Source organism: Anomalospiza imberbis, chromosome 2, assembly GCF_031753505.1.
Source record: "Anomalospiza imberbis isolate Cuckoo-Finch-1a 21T00152 chromosome 2, ASM3175350v1, whole genome shotgun sequence".
In the NCBI taxonomy this organism is placed as follows: domain Eukaryota; kingdom Metazoa; phylum Chordata; class Aves; order Passeriformes; family Viduidae; genus Anomalospiza; species Anomalospiza imberbis.
Window position 1 is genome coordinate 28,646,024 of NC_089682.1, and position 27,109 is coordinate 28,673,132.

Consider the following 27,109-nt stretch of genomic DNA (forward strand, 5'->3'; position numbering starts at 1 on the left):
TTCAGTAGTCATCTCTTCTCAGTTTTTGGCATTATATGTTCCCATGCTAAAGGAGAATGAAAAAAAAATGGAACGGAATTAACCAACATATCTGTCAGGTCCAGGAAGGTGTGATGTGTTGTCATCATGCTGCCTCGATACTGCATCTGCTCTGACACTTTCCATTGCTGTACCTTAATACCCTTCTTTGTGTTGGGAAAACAACACTCTTTGATCTTCAACTAGCACGAGTCTCAGGCTTTGTTTTTCCCTTTTTCTAGGCATGTTTGCTACTGTTGATGGGATTTCACAGCGCGCCCCAGTGCACTGGTCAGAGAACGTGATTGGGGCAGCTTTGTGCTTTCCTTACGTGGTTGCTCTCGATGATGAGTTCATTACGGTGCACAGCATGTTGGACCAGCAGCAAAAGCAAACCCTGCCTTTTAAAGAAGGCCACATTCTACAGGACTTTGAAGGTATTAAGAAGGACACTTTGTTGCATCAGTAATTCTGGAACAACCACTGAAGTCACTTGGGTTTGTTTTTTAAACAAAGTATCTAACTAGTGTGTTGACTGTTGAAACTTTTGTTGCAAGTGCTTTCCTCATTACATTCCTTGCAGACATCAGTAATTCAATTCCACACTTCTAACAAAATGTATGCTCTTTAAATGTGGTGTAATTGTCAGTTAATTGCTGGGCAGGAGTCTATGGAGTTAGAGCTTTTTCTTGTAACTTGATTATTTCTTTCAAAGGAACAATGTTAATTTAATGCTACAACTCAGTAATTGTCCATTGACTATCCTGACAAAACTCTTACATATTAGAAAAGAATACAAAAGAAAAATACTTTTTAAAATATCTGTGTAAGAGGTTTAAAATTGGATCTTTCACATAAAATTGTTAACCAAAAAAATACAAGAATTTCTATGTATCTGTTCTTCAATTGAGAACTCTTAAGTGTGGAATATACTATGCTACCACTTTTTTTTTTTCCTAGAAAAGGTACAAACTCTAGCACTGTGAATAGTATAATTCTTGCTAGATTTGAAGTATGGCTTAAAATTTTCTGATATAAGCCCAGGGCAATACCTTTTAGTTAAAAGCCTACTCTCTGGAATCTGGACAATAATTTCAGTGGCCTTGCCAGCTTAGTTCATCATGAGTGAGTCTAGCTGATTCTCTTACTTTGAGTGGAAAAAAAAATCTGCTGTAACTGAATAAATTTACCATTATCTCTGTATTTCTGAGGTGGAATTCATAGGTAAACTGTACTGTCAAGTAAATGTGGTAGCAGCAAAGGTTAATTTTGAGACTTTAACCCTATTTAAGTTCTTGTACCTTAAATTGTGTATTTTAAAGCTTTAGTTCTGAAATGGCTTTTTTCTGTAGAGGCTGATAATTGAATGTATCTGTTTGTCCTGTCCAGGAAAGGTGATTGTTGCTACTAACAAGGGTGTATATATCTTGGTGCCACTGCCTTTGGAAAAACAGATTCAAGATCTTCTAGCTAGCCACAGAGTGGAAGAAGCCCTTGTTCTAGCAAAAGGAGCTCGAAGGAATATTCCAAAAGAGAAATTTCAGGTTTGTCCTTCCTTTAAATTTTCATGAAAATGTAAATTTCACAATGGGGTCATGTATTCCATTGGTCAAGTGATTGGAGAATGTGGGGGAGGAATTTACATTGCAGAATTGTAATACCTTTTATGATTTCAGCCTGAGGAAATAGGTATTCTGCTAAATTATTTTGTTCTTGCAGAAGCTGTGACACTGGAAGGGTTGAATGCTGTTGTTCTTCCGGGGTTTGGTTGAATTTTTTTCAATTTGTACCTTGAGAGAATTGAAAACAAAGCAAAACCAGAAACCTAGTGGCAGAAAATCCAATGAATGCTTCTTTGGTACTAGATTCAGTTATTATTTGCTATTGCTGTTTAAAAATGTATACTTTATTTCAAATTAGAATTTTGAAATTTTACTTTTTCTGTAATTCTCACCATATCCTAAACTTCACAGGTAGCACTTAACTTCAGAGTTAAGTGATGGGAAATCTTAAGCAAATGCATCTTACTTCCAGGCTCTTACAAGTAGTGTTTGTACTGCTGTGTAACTCAGATTTAAAGGTTTTTGTGTTGTGAAGTGTCTTACAAACTCTTTGATTATAGTGTTGATTAAAGATTTGTACTCATTCCCTTCTACTCCTGATTTATATTGCCATACATATTCTACTGTATTTGCTCCTTTTTAGAGACTTGTAAAAAGCAGCATGATATCTCTGCTCATGGAGTAGGTGAATGAATATTTGACTTAGTTTGTAAAAGCAAAATTTGATCTATAACCTGCAGAAAATCTGTGATTTTCCTTTTTTTAATATACTTTGGAGCATTTTGTTGCCATTAAAACAGTTGTGTTACTTTTGGTTTGTTTAAAAAGATGTACATGACTGGAAGTTACAGGATTGCAATGGTTCAAAATTATTCTGACTCTCAGGATCTTTTTTTTTTTTTTTTTTTTTTTGCAAATTTCAAGAAGCTTCTAATTGCTTTTCATTTCAGTTTCGGTCAAGGCCTGAAAGGCAATCATTAAATGAAACTTGTATCAGCTTTATTTTGATCCTTAACTCCTCTCTTAAATGAGCAGCCGGGAGACTGCTGGAACTAAAAAGCTTGTTGAGAAAAGTGTTCCCATCCTTTTGTGAAGGTCCAACTACCTGAAAGTACTTGAAGCTGAAAAGTATTTAGGCAAATACAGAGTTCGGTTTCCAGCATGTTTTGCTTTACATCTTCACTTCCTACTTTTCCCTTCCAATCTGTTTAAATAAGCAAACAAATATTGCTGTGAGGGCAGGATGCATGATCTAATCAATGTCTTCTATGTATGATGACCTATAATTTTCCAATTATTTCTTTACAGTTCATGTAGATTTAGTGTGGGACATGACTTTGTGTTTTGCCACAGGATGAACTACACTTCATTATCTAAAATACATGATGTAGAATCTCATTCCTCCTCAGTTTGCTTGCATTAAGATTTTTTCAGCCTTTAAAATATGTTACTTTCTTTTTCTAACTATCTTAAGTGTGCAGGGTCGGTCTTCCTGAAATTAGTTTCCTAGAATATTGGAAGTTCTTTCTAACTTAGTGTGCTTTTAAGGCTGTTCAGTTACTTTAACTCAATGCTTCAGCTGAAAACCAGAAAACATAGTACTTGTAAGCAAAATAGCTCTTCTACTTCTGGGGTGTATTTGCAAACTGATATTAATCAATTATCAAATTCTTGAATTGATGGAGTTTCCCACTGACTCCTACTAAAATGACTCAGCTTGGCCTAGTTGTTGAGACATTACTCCAGTTTTTCAGAGCTTGTCTGTAGCTGAAAATATAACATGTTGAGTTTGCTTTCGAAGGGGACTCTGTTACCTGGTGTTGTCATTACAGGTTTGTTACAGGCACATCAGTCTTTCTTTGCTGTAGTCTCGTGTAATATAAGTCTGATGGACCTCAACCAAATTGCACACCTTGCTTATGTTTTTGCAGCATTTCTTTGATGTACTTTAACTGATCACACAGTCACTCATTTCTAACTCCCTTCTGAGAGCTATGCTCAGATAATACATATCTAATAGAAAATTGGTATTTTCTAATAGGTATTTTCTGGTATCTGTTTGCAAGCATTACTGAATCCTGAGCAGCTCACGCTTCCAAGGCCTTATTTTGGCATTTTGTACAAGCAGTAGGATGGAGTGCATAGGGTTGGCATTAAAGTAATTGATCCAGCCACTATAATTTATCCATACATGACAGTGATTATTATTGTGTGGTTCATGAAGTACAGTGTTCCCTTTGTCACATGTCCCTTCAGTTCTGCAGTTTGCAATGGCCACCTTATGGGTCACTTGAGCTCAGGGTGCTGCAGGGCAGATTTGAGGACTTGGGGTTCTTTTTCCCTACAGTTCAGTACTTTGTCACTGCATGCATACATACATGGGTGCATGCTCTCCCTCTGTATAACAGCATAAATATATATATGTACATATGCTAGTAATGCAGAATGATGGTGAAATAGCAGCAATGAAGTACTGTACTCTCAGAATGATTTGTACAGTCAATATTTAATTATTGAAAAGTAGCAGGCCATGCCTTAGAAGCTGTAACCTGTTATTTAACTTGTGGTCCCTGCAAATTTAGCTTTGCCGTAACAGATGAACATTTAGTTGGTTTTGAGCATCAGGAATTCCTTCTAGGTAAAAAACACTAAGCAAAAGTGCTCCAAGGAGATGGCTCTGCTGGATATAATTTTTGATAGAATACAGAGGCCTTTCTACCATGCTACCATGAAATGACTGAATACTACTTATTAATTTTTCAGGACAGCTGACGTTTGCAGAAATCATGGTTGATGGTAGTGAAGACCTTGGTTAGATTGACACACATCTTGCATAGGTATCTTTTTTTTTGTTCTTCCTAATTCTTTTTAGTTTCAAAAGACATTAACTGCATCCAAATTTGACCAAAAGACAAAGTGGCTTTCTAGAAAAATCCCTTTGGACAATGTAATTGTTAATTCTGACCGTTTTAGAAAGGATTTTTTTTAGCAGTTGGGAGAATTAAGACTTCACTACAGCAATCACAGCTTCAGCAGTCATCTTTCTTTTTCCTATTGCTTTTTCAGATATGAATTAATACAAAACTTATGTCATGTTTTTATAGCTACTGTTTCCTTATGTGAATTCAGTCAACAGTGAAGAATTTGCCTAAAGAATTGCAAGTCCTGTGGTGGTTCTTCAGAAATTATAAAGGACTAAACAATGTATTGCATTTTGACTGGGTGTAGCTTAGTACCTTTTTAAAAGAAGACTGTTCCAGATCTGACTTTTTTTTCTGTCACAAACAGAATTTAACTGTGTGTGTTTGACATGTAGATCTAGCCCATTCTTAAAAATCTTTGAGAAAGGGAATATTGGATTTTCCATAATATGCTCTGTTTTCCTCCATAATCTTTACCCTAGGACATCTTAATATCTAGTGTTTATGTTGTCAGCTGAAAATCTACCTGGGTACTGCCTATCTCATCATGGCCTCTTAAAAAAGTTCAGAATGTGTCTGTCTATAGATATTCTACAATTTTTTGTTGCATGTCTTTAAGGGAGAATTGAAGATATGACAACATTTAAATGAAAGTGAATACCACTTTATCAGTTCAAATTTAAAGCTGGTTCCTTCAGCTTATAGTTACACTACCAGTAAACTCTTTTCCTCTTTTTCTTAAAAAGATTGCAGATTAAGCTCTGCAATTGAAGCAGCACTTTCAGTGAAATTAAGTCCAACTTTATTACAAAATCATAATTGACTAAATATGTAAATTTTTAGTGATCACTCTATTGCAAAAATTGAAAACAGGCTTTGTGGGGAGAAAAACACCAGCCTATCTAGTTTTGATACTAGTCAGTGGGGTGAGAAGTCTTTCCCTGGAAAGTCAGGCTGGATTTTAATGTTTTTCTGCTGCCATGAGATGCAAATATTTGCAGAATTTTATCCTTCAGCAGTGTCATTAGGAAGGTGACCAGGTAGTTATTCATTGGTTCACAGATTACTGTGTATTGGTGAAATAACACTGTCAGAAATCCAAAATATTCTGGATATTTTGTGAGTCAATCCCCTAAAGAAGTTTTACTTTGTAACTCTAATTAAATTCTCTTTTAGCTTTAGTTAACTCTATTTTAATCATTACATTGAATGTAAAGCATTACTTAACATAAAGATGTCATGAAGTATTGTTTGTTTAATGTTATATTGTTATATTTGTCTGAAAAACTGTGCCTGATAACATTACTCTCTGTTTCCCCTTTTCCCCTATACACTGGGGAGGCAAGAAAAGGCCCACAACCTTACAAAGCATTTTAGGGACTTGCTAACAGCAGAGATGAAGTATTTCCATTAGAGAAACCGTTAGTAAACTATGCACAGACTAAATGGACTGAAGCCAAGTTTTTCTGTTGGTAAATCCATAACCTTTAATCAAGGTGAAAAATCATCAGTCAGAGTATCAATCTGCTGTACTTGAGGCCTCTTCAGCAATTCCTTCCTGGAATACATTGCTATTGTGTTGTAGTTTCTCTGGGAATTTTTTTTTGAAAATGTTTTTTTTAAGTCTGATATTAGTAACAGCCTTCATGTACAGTGTGAAACATTAGCAAGCTGTGTATTCATGAGCAAGCTCAAGGGAAAAACTGAGGACATGAGAAAGTAGCTGGGTGTATTTGCCAGAATAGCAGTGTTGTCACAAATGGGAATGCTCTGCAGAGCACAGTTTAGGTTCCTTGCTTTTAGTACTTCTCTTTTGCTGTTGGAAATATTCTGAGCACAAGGAATTCATTTAATCTTGTAATTTGTAGTTGGTTGACCATTCAGATTTAATAACTACCTATCATTTAAAGTAGTTTGTGTTCTCTTTCTACTGATCTTCATTTAAACATTTTTTGTCTCGGTGTGATCTTAACAGTAAAGTTTGATAACAAATAACTTTCCATATTATGGTTTTCTTGGTCTTTAACTATGTTTTTATGGTACACTGCATAATGTACTGCCTATTAGATAGGTTGAGTTGTTTTGGAAGAATTTTTTATTTTAAAAGAAGTCAAAGTAGCAAAACTGGCAGAAAGTAAAAAATACGGCCATCAGCTGAGGATGACACTGTGAGAATTGCCAGCAGTTTTGCCCCAGAGAGATGAAACAGGAAGGAAGTGGCTGTGTGTGGTCAAGTGGGGACCATCTTTATTTTTTGTGCTTACTGAATCGTGGGGAACTTCAAAGATAACCATTGGCTTTTATGTTTGCAAATAACTCAAAAAACTTGAAGCAAGTCAGTGTGATATCAGATAAGTCATTATTTGAACAAGAAAACTTAAAACTTGCCTGTTTGTTGACTTTGCCTTTACTAAGTACTCATGAGCAGTGTTGTGTTCACACACATTTGTGTAAGAAATGAGTCTGGGCAGCAGATTCAATATATGTAGAGGATCAAGGTTTATTTTGCTTGTGACTTGTCAGGTGTGGCTGAAGATAATTTGTTTGCTGTTATTGGCAGGTAGCTATTGCAGTAGTAACTAGCACTACATAAATACAAATATAATAAACATTTTTCCCCCTCCTTCTTTTTTATAGGTAATGTACAAACGAATCCTGCAGCAAGCAGGTTTTATACAGTTTGCACAGCTTCAGTTCCTTGAAGCAAAAGAGCTCTTCAGGTAATTGTGTGACAAGCAATTTAATAATTTACCTTCTTTAAATAAGGAGTTAGTGTTTTTGGTTTGAAAAACTTAGTTGCTTGAATGTTTTTTGATGTAGATGAGTTCACTGTAATAAAATGGTTTTGTTGGGTTTAAGAACAGAGTGACATTGAAACAACTTTTTAGCTGAAGAGTTAATGCAACTGATTTTTTTTGAATGCTAACACATAATAGCATTAAGAATTTGAGTGTTGTGTGTATGGAGTTTTTTTTACTTTATGCCCATGAAGGTCAAGGTTTTATCACTGAGTCTGTGCTGTGATTTACAGGATGAACATTCCTTTGTTCTTTTTTTTAATACTTTTAACAAAAGGTATAAGTTAAACATTAGTTACAATTTAAATATTATTGACACAATTGCAGTATTTTTATGAGGATGTTGATACTGAATTTGCTTTAACGGTTGTTCTGTTAGACCTTTTCCAGAAGACAGATTTGTTCTTGAAGTCTGTACTAACCTTGCTGATTTAGCCATTTCAGCAGTCACTTGTTTATAAATTGACCTTGATATTCCACTTTCATTCAGAAAATGCTGCTTGTTATCTTTTTTCTACCTGATAATTTCATTTCTGCTAGCCATGCCTCATTCTGTGATGCTGCACTGTCTTGTAGTTAGTGGAATGCATGCTGACCACATAAAATAACTCTCCTTGTTATCTGCTGAAATTCACTTTAAATCAGTTTAGAGTCTATGGAATAGGATTAAGGTTAGACAATTTTCAGTATACCGTAAGCATATTTAGAGTGTAGGAAAAAGTTGTCCTTGGATTTATGGAAATGCCTTGAGGAAAGTAAAGCTTTGAGGAATGTTGCTGTTAGTGAGGGACTTGGCCATTTTGCTTCCTGCTCACCAGTATAATGAGAGACACTGGGCTTGGATGAACAGTGTACACTGAGAGAAGATGAGGGAATGACAGAAAAGGCCTGAACAGCATTTAGAGACAATTTATTCTGGCCACAACCACTTCCTCTATCACCTAGTAATTGTGGTGATTAGTGAACAACTTGTAATCTTTCTGCACCCTTGTAATCTTTCAGACACTTGTGTATCTGACCCCTGGGTTGTGTATCTAAAGCAGAAGTACAAGTGGTGCATAGTTAAGACTGCTTTAGGAGCAGTGAAAAGAGGGAAATGTATCCTGTGAGGGGTTCTACCACCTTGTGGAAGGAGCCAGCCAGGATTGCTTAGGCATCCTCCATCCTACTATCAGTCCATCTGACAAAAGAGCTTTACTGAATGGAATTGTGGGAGCTCTTCTATAGAAACAAACACGCTTCATGAGAAAATGTGCTGTCCAGCCACAAATTTTGCAGCTCAGGCAGCGTCCCAGGGTGTGCCCTTCCTCTAAAAGCTGCAACTCTAAAGCAGAACAACAGTTCAGTTTCGCTGATGAATGAATTGCTGATGTCTGCTCAGGGAAGAAAGCCAGAATAAGTTTCTGTGCTTTTCTTCATACATAAACTAAGCAGATTATTTTGGTGACTCTGAAAAAACTTGATATGGTAATTAGGTTCCTTGATTTTCAGTCCTGGTAGGCACACTGAGTTACAGTAACAGCTGTGTGTGCCCCGATACAGTCTCAATCAATCTTCTTCATTTTAAACTTACTGATGCTCACAGGCAAAATGGGAAAGATAGTGGCAGTCTATGAAAACACTTCCTCCCACCCTAGTAAGTTGCTCTGCAGATGTTTCAACCTTGTCTTAGAAATCACTTCAATCTTAATGTCAAAGGGAGACTTGGTACCTATCTGAGGAAAGAGGGATTTAAGCAGTGAAACAGGGTAGCAGCAGTACCTCAGAGATCTTTGTGTGATATGTGGGCCTGCTTCTGGCTAAATATGAAGTGAGATTGTCTCACTACTTGGAAAATATCTGACAGTTACAGTTTAGCAGGGGGAATTATATTGGATTAAAGGTCTTCATTTTCTTGCATTATTACCCTTCTTGGATAACCTTGTCAATAAACAGTTCTATCTTATGCTAAATTCATAGTTCTTAAAGAGTGGAACTTTTAAGAGGAATAATTTGCCAAGTTCCTCCTGGTTAATGCTGTTGCTTCTGAATACTGAAGAAGGTTGACAAAAAGGAAGACTGTAGTCGCTTTATTGAAACTCAAATAGTTCAACATAAGGAGGATAATTTTCTTCAGCTAGATTCATTTGCCTTAAAACTGAGTGAGAAGTAACAGTAAGGCTTCTTTGGTCTGACAAATTCTGTTATACGTAATAACAGAATTGTGATTATGTTACATAGTTGTGATTTATAGTTATGCTATTTCTCATTGCTATCATTAGAGTTAACAAATAGTGCTTTTTAGGAGGTCATTTGCGGAATTTTCCATGTCTTACTGAGATGTTTGGCAGCTGTCATAGGGAAACCAGTTCTCTTCAGTATTTACTGGTTAGATATTACTTGCCTTCTGACCCACTGGATACTGGAACTTTTCTAAACTTTGCTGGTTTTAACAAATAAAAGTGTTAACTCTTTACACAGTATTTCTCATCTTGGAAAGCCTATACAGAGAATTTAGGTATAAGTCTCTCCTACACTGAAAAGGTTAAAAAAATTGCTGGTACTTGTACCTAAAGAAATAAAAAATAGGAACTATGTAGGTTTTGCATCTTAAATGTGATTCAAGAATATAAGCTTCCAATACAGCTAGTGGGATTTAGGCAAAACAGTAAACACTGTAGGCTTCTTTGGCATTTCTGATACCTGTAGATACAAGGGTCTGAATTTAGATCTAAGTTTCCATAAAACTTGTAGATTCTGCCTGTTGCATTGTCTATATATTTGAAACCCAAAGGGAATTAATGCAGAATCGCTCAAAGGGAAGTTGCCTCACAACACTGATGTCTCAAGAGTTTGTCTTCTACTGTGTGCTAAGTTCCTATCTGTATTTTGCTGAGCTTGAGATACTTGAAACTAAAGGCCCAGACATGTTTTTCAAAATAAATGAGATCCTTTGTAGCTGCTCTAGAAGAGTTTTGTCCAGATGTGATGGAAAGATCCACTAGACATCCACAAATCCCAGAAGCCATAAGCCTTGAGCTTAATGTTAGCCATTTGTGCAGGTGAGGTCATTGTTTAGTATTTGGTGTTTCTCTGAAGAAGCTCATGGAAGATGTAGTTCTTTTAAGGAGGCTGCTTGATTGCTGCTTACCACTGCTGTGGGGAGTACAAAACTGTTCAGCTGAGCTTGAGTCATACCTGCTGAGAGAACCACAGGTGATTCACAGCCCAGGCTCTGGGCTAGCCAAATTTGAAGTTTCTTTTTGAAACAGATCATCATTGAGGCCCGAATCTGTGAAGTCAGAGGTAAGGTAGCTGACTACTTCCTTATCTAGGAAAACTTGGGTGGTAAGATGAAAGGACTCAGAAGCTACTGTAGAAGTTGAAAAATGTTTTGAAACTTACTAAAAGTGGCATATTAAATACAGCATTTTTTAACATCATCTATTTCAATGGTCACAATCTCCAACTCAAGCTTAGGGCCGTCTCCAAATACTTGACAGCATAGCTAGCAAGGGAATCGATGTTTATATTTTTATTTCTTCAGAATTATTAAGACTCCTTTTTTCTGCAAAAAATTTGAGGAGCCTATGGATATTATTCAAATTTTGGGTTGGCTTTTGTTCTAAAACAAATCAGGGAAGATTAGTTTGGATTGGAGGGGAAAAAATCTCCAAATAGGATGAATTTTCTAGTGTAATGCATTTCATATAATATATTTAATCTCAGGACTTGAAATTTCAGAGTAGTTGCAGTAGCTAAAACTGCAGTTAGGTTACTGTGATAAGTTCATACTGAAAACTCAAATATTCTTGGAACCATCAGGTCATGCCACTGACAGAACTTGCTACTTCTGGCTTATTCTGCCTCTTATCATAATGTAGATCTAAGAATTTCAAAGCCAAATCCCAAAAGAAGGTTGAAAAGAAATTTCAACTGCAGAAATCTGTGAAGTAGACCTGAATGCCTGAAGTAGACCCTCTATTAGAGGTGGGTCTTTCTAGTGTGAAAGTGGGTTTTAGGCAGTAGGAGTTCTCTATACAAATTGGGAAAACCTGCTGTTCAAACCTCTCTTCAAGGGAAGGGTTCCCAATTTTTTCTGTTGTGGTTCTTCTCTTATTTGTGTTGCTACTCCTGTGCTTTGCAGTCACTAGGTTCTAGAAGAGAGGATGCTGCTTTTAAAATTGCTGCTGCTTCTTTCTCCCAGAATTTCCTTCTTCTGGTATAGATTTTTGTAGCCAAGGGACTGTATTAACTTGAAAGCAAAGTTCTAAATGGGGATTGTCGTGGTGTCATAGTTCGTATTTCCTGGATGGTTTTGGAATTGTGTCTCTGGCAAGAAGTGAATGATGCAGGGCATGCCTGTAGTGAAGGGATGAACCTGTTTATGATCTTTCACAATTTATTGCCTGCAGAAATCTGCTGCTTTTCTAATTCTGTCTTATCATTTGTTTCTTTTTGGAATTCATTCCAATCAAAGTTGTGAAGAGAAAGTCTTTGAGTTGGTTGATCACCAGGTAGATAAGAATTATTTTTAAAAAGTTCTATTTGCAAAAAAATAACTAAACAGGGCTTCTTTTCAAGTAGTGTCACGTTCATTTTGATTTTTTTTTTCAGCAACAGTATTTCCTGTACTTCAGTAATGTTAATTTTTAAACATGATTTCTGAATAAAAACTTTGACTGTGAAGTAAAATACTATAAAATATCCTGATGTCTTGCTATTCTTCTAAAGCAAGGCCTGAAAAGAGAGTTCACTCTAGCTGTGAAAATCAGGGACTGTTTGCTATGTATGAAAAAAAAATTCTGTCATATGCATTCTTTAAAAGCTTGAGGAATTTCAATCTAGGCTGAAAGAAAAATGTTTTTATGGCATATCTATGTTACAACTTGCTGCTGAATAAGAGTATAGCGTGACCTTCACACCTGAAGTGGAAAAGCCACTCCAGAGGAGCCTCCGTAGATGTACACCCAAGGCCTCTGCCTGTACAACAGACTTACTGGTTAAATGCAAAAGGCTGGCCGGTCTATGAATTCTCAGAGCTTTCAATCTCTAGACGAGGAAGAAGAATGATAAATAAAGAGGTAGCAAAAAATATTCCAGAATGTTAGTGTTACATGTTAGTGTCCTGACTCTAAGCATATGTGAGCACACTTTTTTTTGTGCCTATGTATACTTTTTCTTTCTTTTTGCTTCATCTAGTTTGACACTGTAATTGCAGAAGCGGCCAGCTTGATGTCCGGGAGCTGATCTCTCTGTACCCCTTCCTGTTGCCTACTTCTTCTTCATTTATCCGGTCACATCCCCCTCTGCACGAGTACGCGGACCTGAACCAGCTGACCCAAGGGGACCAGGAGAAGATGACAAAATGCAAACGATTCCTCATGAGTTACTTGAATGAAGTCCGCAGCACTGAGGTTGCAAATGGCTACAAGGAGGATATCGACACAGCTTTACTCAAACTGTATGCAGAGGCAAATCATGAAAGCCTGCTGGATCTCCTGGTTTCAGAGAACTTCTGTCTTTTAACAGATAGTGCTGCCTGGCTGGAAAAACACAAAAAGTAAGTGGATTATTTTATTGTTGCACCTTCTAGACCAAAGGGAAAATTGCCTTAGAGGCTGTTATTGAACAATGTGTTCGAGTACTTGTAGTTCCTGTTCTTACACTTGTCCAAAAAACAACTCAGTCTGAATTAACATTGTTAGTATTTAAAAATGTTGGTGAAAAGCTATTACTTGACAGTCTAAGGTAAAGGAAATTCATTCTTTTGTCCTGGTAAATGCAGAATTCTACATGAAAGTTTCTGTATCCAACACAAAAAGAAAGAATTGGTACAAGTTTGGGAGAAGAAAGTTAAATGCCCTTGAGATAATGGGAGAGTAGAATGGCAGCAGTAGTTGTACACAGACAGAATGAAAAGATGCCTTAAAGCATGCACTACCTTAGGTGAAAGCTATTAACCAATTAGTAGCTTTAAAATTGCGGTTGCTTGTTCAGGGAAAGAGCTTTTGCTTCTGCATTGCAAGCTTTCTTTATTCCACTGATTGACCAAGAAGAGGTTCCTTAAGATGACTGCAAATGACTTCAAACCAGAAATGCCAGCAGGCAGAGAATTAATCATTAAGCAGGAAACATTAGATAGTAAATGCGTAAAATACGAACTCCAGCCTTAGGTGGTATGTCTATTTTTGTTTTCATTTCTTTGGTTTTAAGCTGTCTGGTGCAGTATTAGCAACTCTAGTGGTGAGGAAGACTCTTTAATCGTGATTATATTTGAGGTGATTTAATTTATTTCAGGTGTTTTGTTGAAACTTTCGGGTAAGTGTAGTTTGCATGGCATACTTTTGCAAGTGTGAATTGAATGAATGTTAGAACATTGTTCCATGAGGACAGCCATTACAGAACTTGGCTGTATTTTTCTTAGAGTACACAAAAACCACTCTGAAGTTGCACTGTACAAAGCTCTTCTTTGCCTGACCTGACTCCATGCCATAGTAAAGAAAAAAGTATCTGATAGTAAAACAGAGTTTTAAATAAACACATAATCAAATATGATTTAATGACAGCTGATGAGCTATTGGAGGATAGCTCTTGGAGGTGTGTGTAATGTCTGTACATGAAATTGACAAATTGTCAGAACATCATCGGAAATACATCTAATTGGGCACATACTTGGTGTAAGTTGGATCTGGTAACTACAAACTGTCTTGGGGACAGGAGTGATGGAGACACTTTTTCAGGGCAGAACTTCTCTCCTTTGATTCATAAAAACTGCCTAGAGAGACTTGTTGAAGTGTGGACATGGCCATATACATGTCATTGTAAGCCATTATTTGTTGTACTCTGTGCTAATCAGTCCATAATGAAATTAGTGGGAAAGTTCTAGCAATTTTAATATTATCTTCTCTTTCTTTACAGGTATTTTGCACTTGGTCTCCTGTATCACTACAACGGTCAGGATGCTGCAGCACTTCAGGTTAGAATAAAGCTTTTTGTGTCACCTGAAAACCATTCCAAAATAACATTTTAGCTCCGAGATAAAAATCTGAGGTCTTAATTTATCTGTTTGAAAAGTTGTGATGTGTGTGTGTATATGTATGTGTGTGTTTATAAGAAACTTGAAATTCATGCTAAGGCTTCCTTGAATAAATTAGTATGCTAGATGTGAAAAGTCTGAGGAGCTTACTGAAGTTGACAGCTATCTAGTTGCTTGTATATCTTTTTAAAGCAAAACTGTACATACCAGAACATATGTTTATACTCCTAAAAGATGGAAAAAAGTGCTAAAATAATCAAGCAATCACTTTAAAAGATATTTATGGCGCTCAAGGAGCATACCCTGTGCTGATTGATCTGTATACACACAGCACAACAGAATTATATTCTCATGGCAGACACTGACAATAACTGAGAGTTTATTTGCTTACCCAGTGATGAAGAGTGAACACATTCTGCAAGATGTGTGGGTTTCAGATGGGTTAGTAATGCCTTTGGGGACCTTCCATCTCATGTCAGTAATACTAGCAGTGGCCTGGACACTGCAGACTAAATATCCAGTATCTTAAGTTTGCCTTATTCTGCAGCTTTTTGAGCACATTATCAGGTCAGTTATATAAATAGTAATCATGGCCTGAGAAGAAAACAGGTAAGGGCAACAAAAACACATTTTTCTTGTGCAAGAAATTTTGGAAGAATTTTGATGCTGCAAAAAACAAGGTTTATTGCTAAACTGGTCTGCTAGGTGTAGCACATTTTAATTCCAATTATAATGTATATAAAAATAATATCACATGGTACTTGTAGTTCTTCAGTCAAAACAAAAGAAAAGCAGAAGAACAGTTTTTCTTCTAATATGCTTGTATAATTTGCTTTTAATCTTGCACACACGGAACACATGAGAAGTATACCATGCATTGGAGGAAAGGACTTTTGATAAAAGCTTTCTTTGTGATTAGTGTACCTCCTTTAGTCACTCCCAGAATGAGAGCCCACATGATATGTGGTCTGAACTGGGTGAATATGGCAGATGCAAGAGAAGGGTGTGATGGCAAAAGTGAGTGACCAGCAACGTTCCTTGCAATTGGTGTTCTTGTCAACACCTCCTAATTCCACACACCTTGGACTAAGTCTTTTAGTGGCTGACAAATTTTGAGCTGGAAGAGCTAGTACATGTTTTAAGCACTTTAATCTGTGTGTTTTTGTTGCAGTTATGGGTGAAAATAGTTGATGGAGACATTCAAGATTCTACACGTTCAGATCTCTATGAATACATAGTAGACTTCCTTACATTCTGCTCAGACCAAGAGCTAGTGTGGAAATACTCTGAATGGATTTTACAAAAAAATGAAGAGGTTTGTGGTTGATACACTTTCAACAGAATATCAGTATTTCCCTGCACTGGTGTTTGGGTTTCCCTTAATGTTGGTTTTTCTTGATAGCTGATTGGATCTTTTGCAGAATATTTAATGTCAGTTAAATAGTGATCAGCAGAAGAAAACTTGGAGGTTTCTCAATTCATCTAAGTCCCTCTATTAGCAAGTGCTAGATAATTGCCTCTTTTTATTCTGAAAACGAAGATTAGGGCATGAAAAATACATCATGTCTTCTGTTTTCTTCATATTGAGTAAGATAATTTTCAAATCTTAAATAAATAAATCACATGGCAGGTTAGCTGTTGCTGCTGCTTCTTATTTTAAAGAGGATGGGTGGTATCTGTGTATACTAGGACATGGCATAAATAGCCTCCATTCAAGACAAAATTTCATTGCTGGAAGAATTAACTTAATCTGCCAAAATAAAAAAAAAACAAATTCTGCGATATTTGATGCTGATCAGACAGTCTGTGCTGTTGGAACTTGTCACTGCCTGATTTATATTAATTTAAGCATAGCTATTTTGTGCAGTGGCAGATTTCTAAGCTTTTGGTTTGGTAATTATGGAAGTTTCTTGCTGTATGTCATCACATGTGAAAAGTCTTAGAACATTCTGGTCTCTAATTTGAGCTTTCCTGCTGCAAAGGCTGTAGTCTCTTGTTCTACTGTGCAAATCCATTCAATATTTCTTTTGGAAGCTGTGCCCAAGCCAAGGCTTATAGGCTGGACAATGTATACACTACAAATTGAGGTAGTGCAGATAGGAGTGAGTGAGATCAAGATAAGCAGAGAGTAGTGTAATCCTGTGGTGTTGAGCAGGGTTTTGTGTTTATTTTCCTGAATAATGTATTATTAACAATAGTGCTATTCCTTATTCATTTTAAATATTTATTTAATAAAATAGTTGCCATTGAATTCCTAAATGCAATAAACTCTTTCTAGGTTGGTGTACAGATTTTCACTAAAAGGCCTTTGGAAGAACAGGAGAAAAACAACATTAATCCAGATGATATCATCAGTTGCCTTAACAAATATCCTAAAGCACGTGTCAGATATCTAGAACATCTAGTACTGGAAAGAAAAATACAGGTGAGTTCTGTGAGAATGCTAAAAGTAGGCATAGGATTCAGAATGCAGATTATGATCAACAGAGCTGAAAATAGGAAATGTCTGCAAGGCATAGGCATAATGCAAAGTCTTTCAAGTGTACTCAGAGTAGAGCAGGAGTGTTTTTAAGATTAAAGTAAAAGATGAGGAGTGGATACCTTCATTATTTTGAATTTTTCAGTGCTTGTGATAGCAAAACAATTGCTTATGTTCCCTCAGACTTAAGGGGTTTTTTTACATCTGGTTATTGCATACTTTTCTATTTCACTGATGAGGCTCAAATCTTCTTCTGATAAGATCATAGAAAATGATCAACAACAGGTTGAGCAACTGCTGATCCTATTGCTATCCTATTTTAATGTATTGTGGCAGCAATACATTAAAATTGCTGATTCAGTGCTTTACAAGTAAGAATGTTTTATTCTGTCTTTCTAGAGAGATTTGAACAATTAATAATCAAATTAAACCATGCACCCCTCACTAGAATTCCAAGCCACTCTTGATGCTGAATGCCCAAAAGATGCATTCACAAATCCTAAGTGACAGTGTGTTACACTTTTGGGGGTTTTAGCTCAATGCAAAAGCAGCTAAATGTTGTATTTGGCTATGAAACATTTTAAGCACAGAAGTTCTTTAACCCAGAAATAAAGCAAGGAAATGAACATTGAAAGAACTCTGCAGAGCTGATGGTCAGTCACTAATTCACATTCTTCATATGCACATGAGATCAGTGTTTTTCCCTTTTTGGTGTTGCAGGTGTGTTACACCATGGCTGATGAATATACTTGTCTCTGATGTCATAGATTTTTCCAAACAAACTTTTTGAGTTAAACACAGCACCTTGTGAAATATTTGTGAAAATATTTTACAATTAAATCTACCTGCTATTAAAAGCTGGGTTATAAATCAGTTTGGTCTTTAAAAATTACTAAATTATTGTGAATGATTTAGTGAGAATGTTTGAAACAGTCAAATCATCAGCTTATTTTCCTAAGCTTTCATTTTTTGTGGATAACAAAAAAGCACTGTGCCTTCAGAGTGCTTTTCTACCTCTGAGTGCTTTCTCAGATTTTATTGCAGAAATAGAAAAGGTCAAAGAACATACCTGAATATGAGGAATCCTGTATTTACAATGTAGTTTGTGAGGATGCTTGGAATTAAATTATCTATCTGTATGGACAAAAAACTTTGTGATTAATTCAAATTAAATAAGTTAAAACACACTTCTATGTAATTAAGTAAATATTCATCACTGTTATTGCTGGGGTCAAGAGATTTGTAAACTAAGCTAACATTGTTCTATTCATCTGTAGAAAGAAAAGTACCATACTCATCTCGCTGTCTTGTACTTGGAGGCAATACTTCAGCTAAAATCTGTGACCACAGATAATTGTACAGAAACAACTGAACTGCTGTTGAAACTTCGCAGTCTGCTTCAGAAATCTGATCTTTATAGAATTCGCTTTATTTTAGGTAGGTTGCATGTTGTCTGTTATAAGTGCTGTATGTGATTTCCAGCTGGAAACAAAATCAAAGTCCTCTCAAGGATAGAAAATTAAAAGATCCAAGGTTTCTGTGTTTGTTTGATAGGCTGTATTTCTAACAAACACAGGTTAATTTAGAAGGCATATGTGTTGGTGTTGTCCTTGGTCTCCATAGCTCCAATGGTGTGTTTGTCACTGCACCAGAGACAAAATACCAATTGGCCAGAACAAATACCTGCATACAATTTTCTTAATAGCCACCTTCTTTTTAATGATGAGCATGGAACTTGTGCATAACATGACAACCTTTTGCAAATGAAAGACCTGCAACTTTATTTTTTAAGCAGCCTGCTTCTAGTGAACAGAAGTGAAACTTTGAGGAATCTAATTGCCAAGGACTTGTTACCCATAACCCTGAAACTCACTCTGGGGTTCATGTTAAATAAAAATAGGAACATCTTCTAAAGTGAAGAGTGCAACATACATGTTATTGTTGGTATTAGGCAAGCAACAGTTGGGCTAAAAATTTTCCTTATTCAGTGCTTATAATGGTTAATTTTTAATGTTTCATCCACTGGAATGCAAACATACAGTACAATTAAGCAAGCCAAGTGTTTAAATCTTCTCTGGTATGGAGGATTATGGCTGGAGAATGATGGAATAGTGGATGAAAGGGAAGTGACTTGTTATTGAACTGAAAGATGTGGAATGAGTTTTGAAATTCAGTGGAAAAAATCCAGTATAAGTGGAAATAAAACTTGCTGAGTATCAACTAAAATAATATACCAAAGTTTAATGTTTCCTTTCCTTTTCAGGCAGCAAAATGTTATGTGATGGGTACTGTACAAATAGAGCACAGTCATTGAAACACTTGGGGTTTTTTTTCATCTTTTAGTCAATTTTCAAATAAAATTTTCCAGGCAAGAGTTACAGAATGGATTATTCGCTTGAAATCCATGTGCTCCAAAATAAAGGATTTCTTACATGACAATTCTTACGTTACATGAAAGTGAGATCAGTGCAAGCTAGTGTGTTCCTCCCTGATAAACCAAAACATTTTGGTGAGAAAAACATTGTGTTTCCATGCATTTTCCATAGGCCTATGCCAAGTCTTTATCACTACAGTAATTAGATTATTTTCTACTTTATTTTGAAATGCCAGATGAACTTGCCATTCTATCTGCCTATTGCCGACACTTGAACTTTAAACTGGATTAATGGTTTGTAGTGTCCTTTTCTTAATGGGAAGTACTGTTGGATTTTTATTGTCTTTTATGGAGTTTATTCTGTGACCTCCTATAACACTGGGAAAAGCAGAGGTTAAAAATATTGCTGCTTCATCTTACAGGTTTTTTTTGTACATGGTAGGAGTGTCTGCTAGAGTTTAAAAGGTGTCAGTGACAGTGGTTGATCACCTATTATTTAGTCATTTCTTTGTCCCATATTTTGTGGTCCTCTTTTGTTAGAGATGTGTTTCCATACATCTGAACATTCCTGTACGTACAAGCATCTGCCTTCTCTATAGTTGCACTTGCTGGGAGAGGGTGCACTTGTCTCCTCCACTGAGCAAATATTGCCTTGTTTCTCATTTAACAGACAAAATCCAGGGCACAGACCTTCATATGGAAAGTGCAATTTTATATGGGAAACTAGAAGAACACGAGAAGGCTTTGCATATCCTTGTCCATGAGTTGAAGGACTTCCATGCTGCTGAAGAGTACTGTATGTGGAACTCAGAGAACAGAGACCTGCAGTACAGGCAGAGGCTTTTCCATATGCTGCTGTCAGTGTATTTAACTCCAGGCACTTCGGACTGTGAGCTCGTCATGGCTGCTGTGGATCTCTTGAATAACCACGCTGCGGAATTCGATGCAGGTCTGGTTTTGCAGGTGGTGCCTGACAGCTGGTCAGTGCAGCTCCTGTCCCCATTCCTGGCTGGAGCAGTGAGACAAAGCATTCACACAAAAAGAATGACTCAGGTGGCACTTGGATTAGCACAAGCTGAAAACTTAATCTACAAGCACGAGAAGGTAGGTTATTGGGGGGCTTTTAAATAAAAGCACTTGGAAGCTTTACAGTTGAGTCCTTTGGTACACAGTAATCAAAAGCAGTTTGAAGAATTAGTACAAAACCTGTCTTCATGTCTTTGGCATTTATTAGGGTTTTTTTTTTTGCCATGACTACTAGATTCAAAATTAATTGTATGTTTTCACTGTAAAACAAAAGGAAAAGTAGGGGCCTTGAAATAGGAATAACCTTGGTGAGCTGCTGGGCTGAATATGAAGTGCGTCTGGGATTTGCAGATTTTAAAAGTTCTTGCAGAAACTTTAACAAGTGTCAGTTAGCATTTCTTTCAGTAGGAGGGAGTGTCAGAATTTCCAATTCAGTTTTTTTTTTTACAGTGTCATTGTCAAAATTTGTTAAAAAATTTTCCAGCATTCCAGTATTAATTGAAGCTTCTTAGTAAATTTTGTTAATGGTAAATTCAGTTGTGAAGCTTTCTTCTATTCCTAGCTAGGACAGTGTTGCTTAGAGTTCACAGCAGATTCTTAAAATTACTTTTGTTTTATCCATTTGGTATAGTTGCAATTATGCTCCATCATTTCCCTTCCTTTCTTGTTAGATTCACTTTTGGAATATTTTTCCCCCTCTCTTTTAGGTTAAACAAAAAGGAGCCCCGATTCTTCTTTCAGACAAAAAGGTGTGTCAGGTGTGCCAAAATCCTTTCTGCGAGCCTGTGTTTGTAAGATACCCGAATGGGAGCATGGCCCACACGCACTGTGCTGCAAACAGACATCTCAATTCCAATGTGACTCATCACTCTCCCAGCTCCAGCAATCAGACTTGAAATATTCCCACATTTCCCATGACTTATACCCCATTGAAAGTGGGCTGGAAAGAAAAAAGTGCAGCTACTTTAAGTATAAATCAAGATGGACACTGGTTTTTGGGTTAATGGGAAGACTTCCAGTAAATATAAAACACTGCTACTTATCTTTTTGATTTCTAATGAATGTAGATAGAAAAGAAAATTCACTACTACACATGGAGAGGTGCAAATATGGGCTCTTCTGTGAATAGGAGTAAACACTTAAGAGAAAAGGAGCCTTTTCTTCACAGTGAGGATGAATGTTACGCAGTGAAGGCAAACAGTCATTTTAAGAATCGTCACTTTGCACTGACTGTGGTGTTGATAAATTTGTGGAGGGGAAGATGGCATTTATTGGAGTTGGAATTCTTGAAGAGTGATGGGACAAGATTGGCATCATGCAGCTTACTATGAAGACAGAGATGTGCATCGATTTTAGTGCTTGCTGCAGCATGTCTTCTTTTGGGCTGGATTATCTTCCACAGGATCGCATTATCAACTTCAATTTTTTTGCTTTACAAAATGTTGGCTTTTGATGCACTTTTTAGTACCTCCCTCCCATCCACCTGCTATATGGAATTTAAATGTAAGCACTGCTCTGTTAGGTTTCTGCTCCTGCTGTTACTGTAATGTATTGAGTGGAAACCAATAACCTCAATCACACAGGTGAGCTTGGAAGAAAAAAGAAAGAAAGTTTGTCTGGTCAGACTGTAGTCACTTTTATATGGGGGAAGAGGCCCTGACTTTAATACTGATTTATTTATTAATATGCAAATATGCTGTACATACAGTTGAATAAATTGATCTTATCATTCTAGCATTTCTTTGGAGGATTAAGATGTAGCTGATACATAAGTGTACAGATGATGTGTTAAGTGTTTGCTTTAACATAACTTAGGCAGGTTGGAACTCCACAAAAATAGGTTTTAGTGCTTAAGAATAACTGTGCAATCAAAACCACAGAGAGAAGGTATAAAATTGTAAGAAATCTACAAAAGTGCACTACAGGGGTACTGGGTTTTTTATATTCTACTAAATATTCTGTGAACTAAAATTTTTCAAATAAAACAAACCCCTTACTTAACTGCCCTCATATGTATTCACATTGCTTATTTAACCATTTTAAAGAAGTTGATTTAAAAGATGTAGCTTCCCCCGAGAGAGGTTAAAAAAATGACAACTTTAAATAAACTTAAGTATTGCAAAGTGAAAGCATTTCTTTGAATTCTGTAAAGCTCTAATAAATACCAGGCTTACTGACCCGCATGCAGTTGAATTAGTATGGCTGCTCCCTGTTTCAGAATTCCAAATCAGTGGAGGCTTTCAGCAAAATGGGGTGCTTGGTCCTTTCTAGAATCACAGAATAAGCTGAGTTGGAAGGGATGCATCAGGATCATGGAGTCCAGGTCCTGGCCCCACACAGGACACCCAGAGTCACACCATGGGCCTCAGTGTTGTCCTGATGCAGCCTCCTTGCACAGAAAGGCTGGCTTAGGAAGCTGCCTTCTATGTGCAGTGCTGCCTCCAAGAAGGGGCAGCCAGCCCTCATCCAGAGGAAGAAGATATCCATCTCTTTTCACAGAAACATGCACTGGTTTGGGGTGAAAGGGACCTTAAAGACCATCTATTCCAACCCCCCTGCCATAGGCAGGCATACCTTCCACTAGACCAGGTTCTTCAAAGCCTCATCCAACCTAGTCTTGAACACTGCCAAAGATGAGTTGTCTACAACTTCCCTGAGCAATCTGTGCCTGTGCCTCACGACCCTCAGAGTAAAGAATTTCTTCCTGATATCTGATCTAAATTTGCCCTCCTTCAGCTTAAGGCCATTTTCCTTTGCCCTATCACTTCATGCATCTGTACAAAGTCCCTCTTCAGCTCCCTTGCTGTCTCCCTTCAGGTTCTGGAAGGTGCTGTAAGGTCTTCCAAGAGCCGCTCTCCAGGCTGAACAGCCCCAGCTCTCAACCTGTGTTCATAGGAGAGGTGCTCCAGGCTGTGATCATCACTGAGGCCTTACTCTCAACTCATTCCAACAGTTCAACATCTTCCTTGTATTGTGGGTCCCAGAGCTGTACTCAAGGTGTGGAGTACTTTGCTTTAAAGCAAAAGACCTTTGAATCTTTCTCCTTGCTGATTTTGAAATTAGCAAAGTATTACTTGTGCTGAATTTTATTTATTTTTGAAAGCCCAAGTGAGGAATTTTGTAGTGCTTTGTACTAAGACATGCAGGTCACATTTAGTGAGAGACACTTCAGAAGTGTGGGCATTTCTGACTTAGTTCTGGCACGAGTGATTCTGCTGTGGCACTAGTATAAGCAGATTATCTTGTAGTCATGGGTTTTGAACATTGTGTATACAACTGGCAGTAATGGTATAGAAAAGTTTATAGTCCCCTGTCCTCAAAATACTTGCTGATAAGAGTGGAAGTGATTTTTACATAGACCCTATAAACCTTTATTGTACACTAGCATGCATTTCTTAAGAAATACTTTCTTTTGCTGTCAGCGTCCTAAGTATGTTCTTTTTTTCTATTTAGTAAGGGGGTACTAAAACAGACCCCTCTCCATGATTTAGAGTAATTTTAGCCACTTAGTAGTGATGAACTACTGCTGCAATGGAATAAAAATCATATCATTCCAGACCTCAGGAAAGTTCTCAGTTGCTATTGCAAGAAAAAATGTGTCTATAAAAGATTAAATATTTTTTTATTAATAGTCAATATCTTTTTGCAGATATGTACTTTGGCTAAAATGCAGCAAAACCATTAACTGTACATGCAGAACAAATACAGAAATCAGAATAATGCAAGTCAGCATTTTTGCAATCAAAAATGTGATTGATATTTAAGTTGGGGCCATCTAGTTCTTTGAAGCCCAGTCCCCTGAAAATGTGGACTGGAAAAATTGATATATTGTTACCTGTTGCTTTGTTAAGTTTTATACTAGAATGAATTTGAATGAATTATTAATTCATTTGAATGAATTAATATGGAAATCCCACAGTAACTAAAGGAAAAAGCAAAGAAAGCCAATGTGAGGCTGAGGCAGAGCAAGAGCTCAGCAGGGAGGTGGCAGGGGATGATGCTCTTCCTCTGTGTGTCCAGCATGTGAGCAACTGGGAGTATTCCCAAACAGAGAAGATGTCGGCCCACATCAGAGTGCTCTGTGGTGTTCTGGGCTTTGTCACCAGGAAATTTATGAAAGGTCTGCATTCACATTTCCTTAGGTGGGACAACTGAACAGCCCTTGGGTAAGAACACTTCATTCTGGAGAACCTGAGTTCAATCCTTCTTTTGTTTTGCCACTGTCAGTTTGGTGATTCTTGGTTTATGTACCTGAAATCCTGGGCCAGCATTGCTATTGTGGTAAGTTATGGCTGCAGCAGCACAAAGGGAGTGAACAGGGAAGGAACCAGATGTGGGTACTAATTGCTGACTGCATATGTGAAGGAGGAGAGGCAGGAAAGAGGAATATTTCTTGGACAATTCTTCTAGTTTGGAAACAAATGCTTTTTGGGAGTTAAAGCTTGATGTGATCTTTTTATCTCCAGTTAGGTAATGTGGTGTCTAAGACCTGCCCTTGGAGAATGGAGATTCTGCCAGAATATTTATTCTTAATTTAGCTGTTGCTAAATTATTTGAAATTCATCTCCCTCACTTTTTCCAATGAGTCTCCTCCAACTTTGTATGTGTCAAAACTGAAACAGTAGTGCAGATTTTTTTTTAATGTGATATTGTGTCTGTGATTCAGGACATAATACATGAGATTATTCACTCACATTGATGTCTCTGCAGATATCAAGACACGTTTGTCTAACATGTAACCTCCAGTTACTGAAATATTGCAGCTCTGACTTTTCAGTCATTCACTGCTACACATGATGGTACATACAAAAAACACTTGTTAAACTTTCTTCTACACTTTCATAGCTCCATGCTACCTTACAAAAAAATTACCTATCATGTGTGTATGTCATCATACGCTATTTTTCTCTCTTTCAGTCAATAAAAGGAAAAATTGTAATTAAAAAAATTACTCGGAATCTGGCATTCTGCTCAAAATAAGATTCATGGCTGTATATTCATGAGAAAGAATTCAGTTACATTTTCATTTCTTTTGTGTAAGTGGATAAGTTGTCACATTGAGGTCAGTATTCTTGTAACATTGTCAAAGCCAGGGGAAAATAAGCATTTGGGGATTGTTACACAGAGCACACCAGAGACACCTATGAACTAACTAATTCAGGCAGCCCATACTGAGGGGGCTCAGGTGTGCACAGGATTCCAGGTTACAATGAGAACTTCTCTCTTTGCTGCCCTTGCTCTTGGTGATGGTAGGGATGGAGTATGTATATGCTTTCTGAGAACTTTATTACATGTTTAAACACACGAGCATTATCCTGACTGCTGAGTCTTTATAGCAACATCTGTTCTTCACAGGACTTCTGTCCTGAATGACATTAAAAATATTTTGTTTTATACAGTTCTATCAAGAAATAATTTTTTATTTTATAACTCTTCCTGGTTTGCTGCAGTCTCTATTCAGCATGGCTCTAAGTGTTTATTAACATCCTGCTGTTCATAACAGGCAGCAACTAATACATTTTCATTGTGAGCTCTCTTCCTATTGCCTATATTAGCTAATTAATTTTTCTCTTGCTGTACAACACTTTGGGGCTTATGCCTTGTGAACACTGGTAATTAAATGTGCTGCTACTTTTTAAGGGAAAAGAAGAAAAGTTAATAATGTTCTGTAATGTATGATTGATTTCAAAATTGAAGTTCCCCTGCAGTAAATTTGTTCAGATGAGAGTTTGTACCATTAAGGCTTTTGGACTTAGTGGTTATATTGGTGAACATACACAGCAGTATGTGGAATGTACAAATGTATAAATATGTCAATTTTTAATAAAATAAAATCTTTTAATTACATTTGTCATGGATTCATAGATACAAAACCCCTGGAATGTGAATGTCCAAGTGAAGGGAAAGGATTATCTATTGATGAATAGAGGATTCATCAGGGTGACTGACAGAGGGGTCAGATCCCTGACATGTGGAAGTGAGGCTGGTGCTTACATACTCTGCAGAAGGCAGCGGTGTTGGTGTTCCTCATCTTCCTCCTCACCGCTCAGGACTAATGGCCCTGGCTTCAGGGCCAAAGGACCAGCTGCTCCCCAGTTCCACCACAGTGGCACTGTAGGATAAGGAAGCTCCAGGAAAGGAAGGGTGGTAAGGGCTGGTAAAGAGTGTGGTAAGCCAAAGAAACTGGCGTGATCTCTGGGAGAGGTGAGAGAGGAATGCAAAGGAGAAGTGCAGAAAAGGAGTGTTTAGGGCATGCAGGTGTGACCTAATTCAGCTGCTCTCCAGCCCCACTCTGCCAGGCAATGCAGGCACTGGCAAGGCTGCAGGCATCCCCTGGATGCTGAGGGCAGGTTGTGTGCACAGCTTAACTGGGGATCCAGTAGGGTAAAAATCCAACACAGTCAGAGCTTCAGGGAAGGGCTCTTGTTTTGAAGTTAAGATCTGTGATCACTTGGCAAGGTTTCTACAGCCCTATCAGGTAAAGTTTGTTCCTCTGGTTGAAGTGAAGGCTGTGGAAACATGGGTGGGTGCTCAGGAAGCTCTTACAGAGGTGTTTGGGATGCAAATATTGAGTGCAGCATGATGCTGGAAGGAATGAAAAACAAACACAACAAGCATGACTTTATTAGCTCAGCCAGCAGGAAATACACCCTGGAGAGCTCTGGTTTGCATTTCCCCATCCATCCGTCCGTCCATCCATCCATCCATCCATCCATCCATCCATCCAAAGGTAACGCAGAAAGCATTAAGCCCCAAAGCCAGTCATGACTCCAGCACCGTGGGATTTCAGCTAGTGTTGCCTCTAGACAGTGGTTAGAAAATGGTCCATGCTAATCATCCAGATGGCAACTCCTTCCAAGACAAATAATCAATAGAGTATAGCTGAGTTTAGGCAGAAATGAGTCCCAAAGGT

At 37.4% G+C, this 27,109-nt stretch overlaps 1 protein-coding gene across 4 annotated transcripts in view; it reads left to right on the forward strand.

Annotated features, from left to right (window-relative positions):
- Window positions 1-26,043, forward strand: part of TGFBRAP1 (transforming growth factor beta receptor associated protein 1) — a 35,917-nt gene extending 9,874 nt beyond the window's left edge. For all 4 annotated transcript variants that reach the window (XM_068180301.1, XM_068180300.1, XM_068180302.1 and 1 more), the window contains exons 3-12: window positions 261-455; window positions 1,408-1,562; window positions 7,139-7,221; window positions 12,500-12,841; window positions 14,200-14,257; window positions 15,489-15,632; window positions 16,596-16,742; window positions 18,074-18,233; window positions 19,841-20,274; window positions 20,904-26,043. In XM_068180301.1, coding sequence (XP_068036402.1) covers window positions 261-455; window positions 1,408-1,562; window positions 7,139-7,221; window positions 12,500-12,841; window positions 14,200-14,257; window positions 15,489-15,632; window positions 16,596-16,742; window positions 18,074-18,233; window positions 19,841-20,274; window positions 20,904-21,092 — 1,907 coding nt within the window. In that variant the 3' untranslated portion in view covers window positions 21,093-26,043. The remainder of the gene's footprint in view (window positions 1-260; window positions 456-1,407; window positions 1,563-7,138; window positions 7,222-12,499; window positions 12,842-14,199; window positions 14,258-15,488; window positions 15,633-16,595; window positions 16,743-18,073; window positions 18,234-19,840; window positions 20,275-20,903) is intronic.
- Window positions 26,044-27,109: the final 1,066 nt, after the last annotated feature.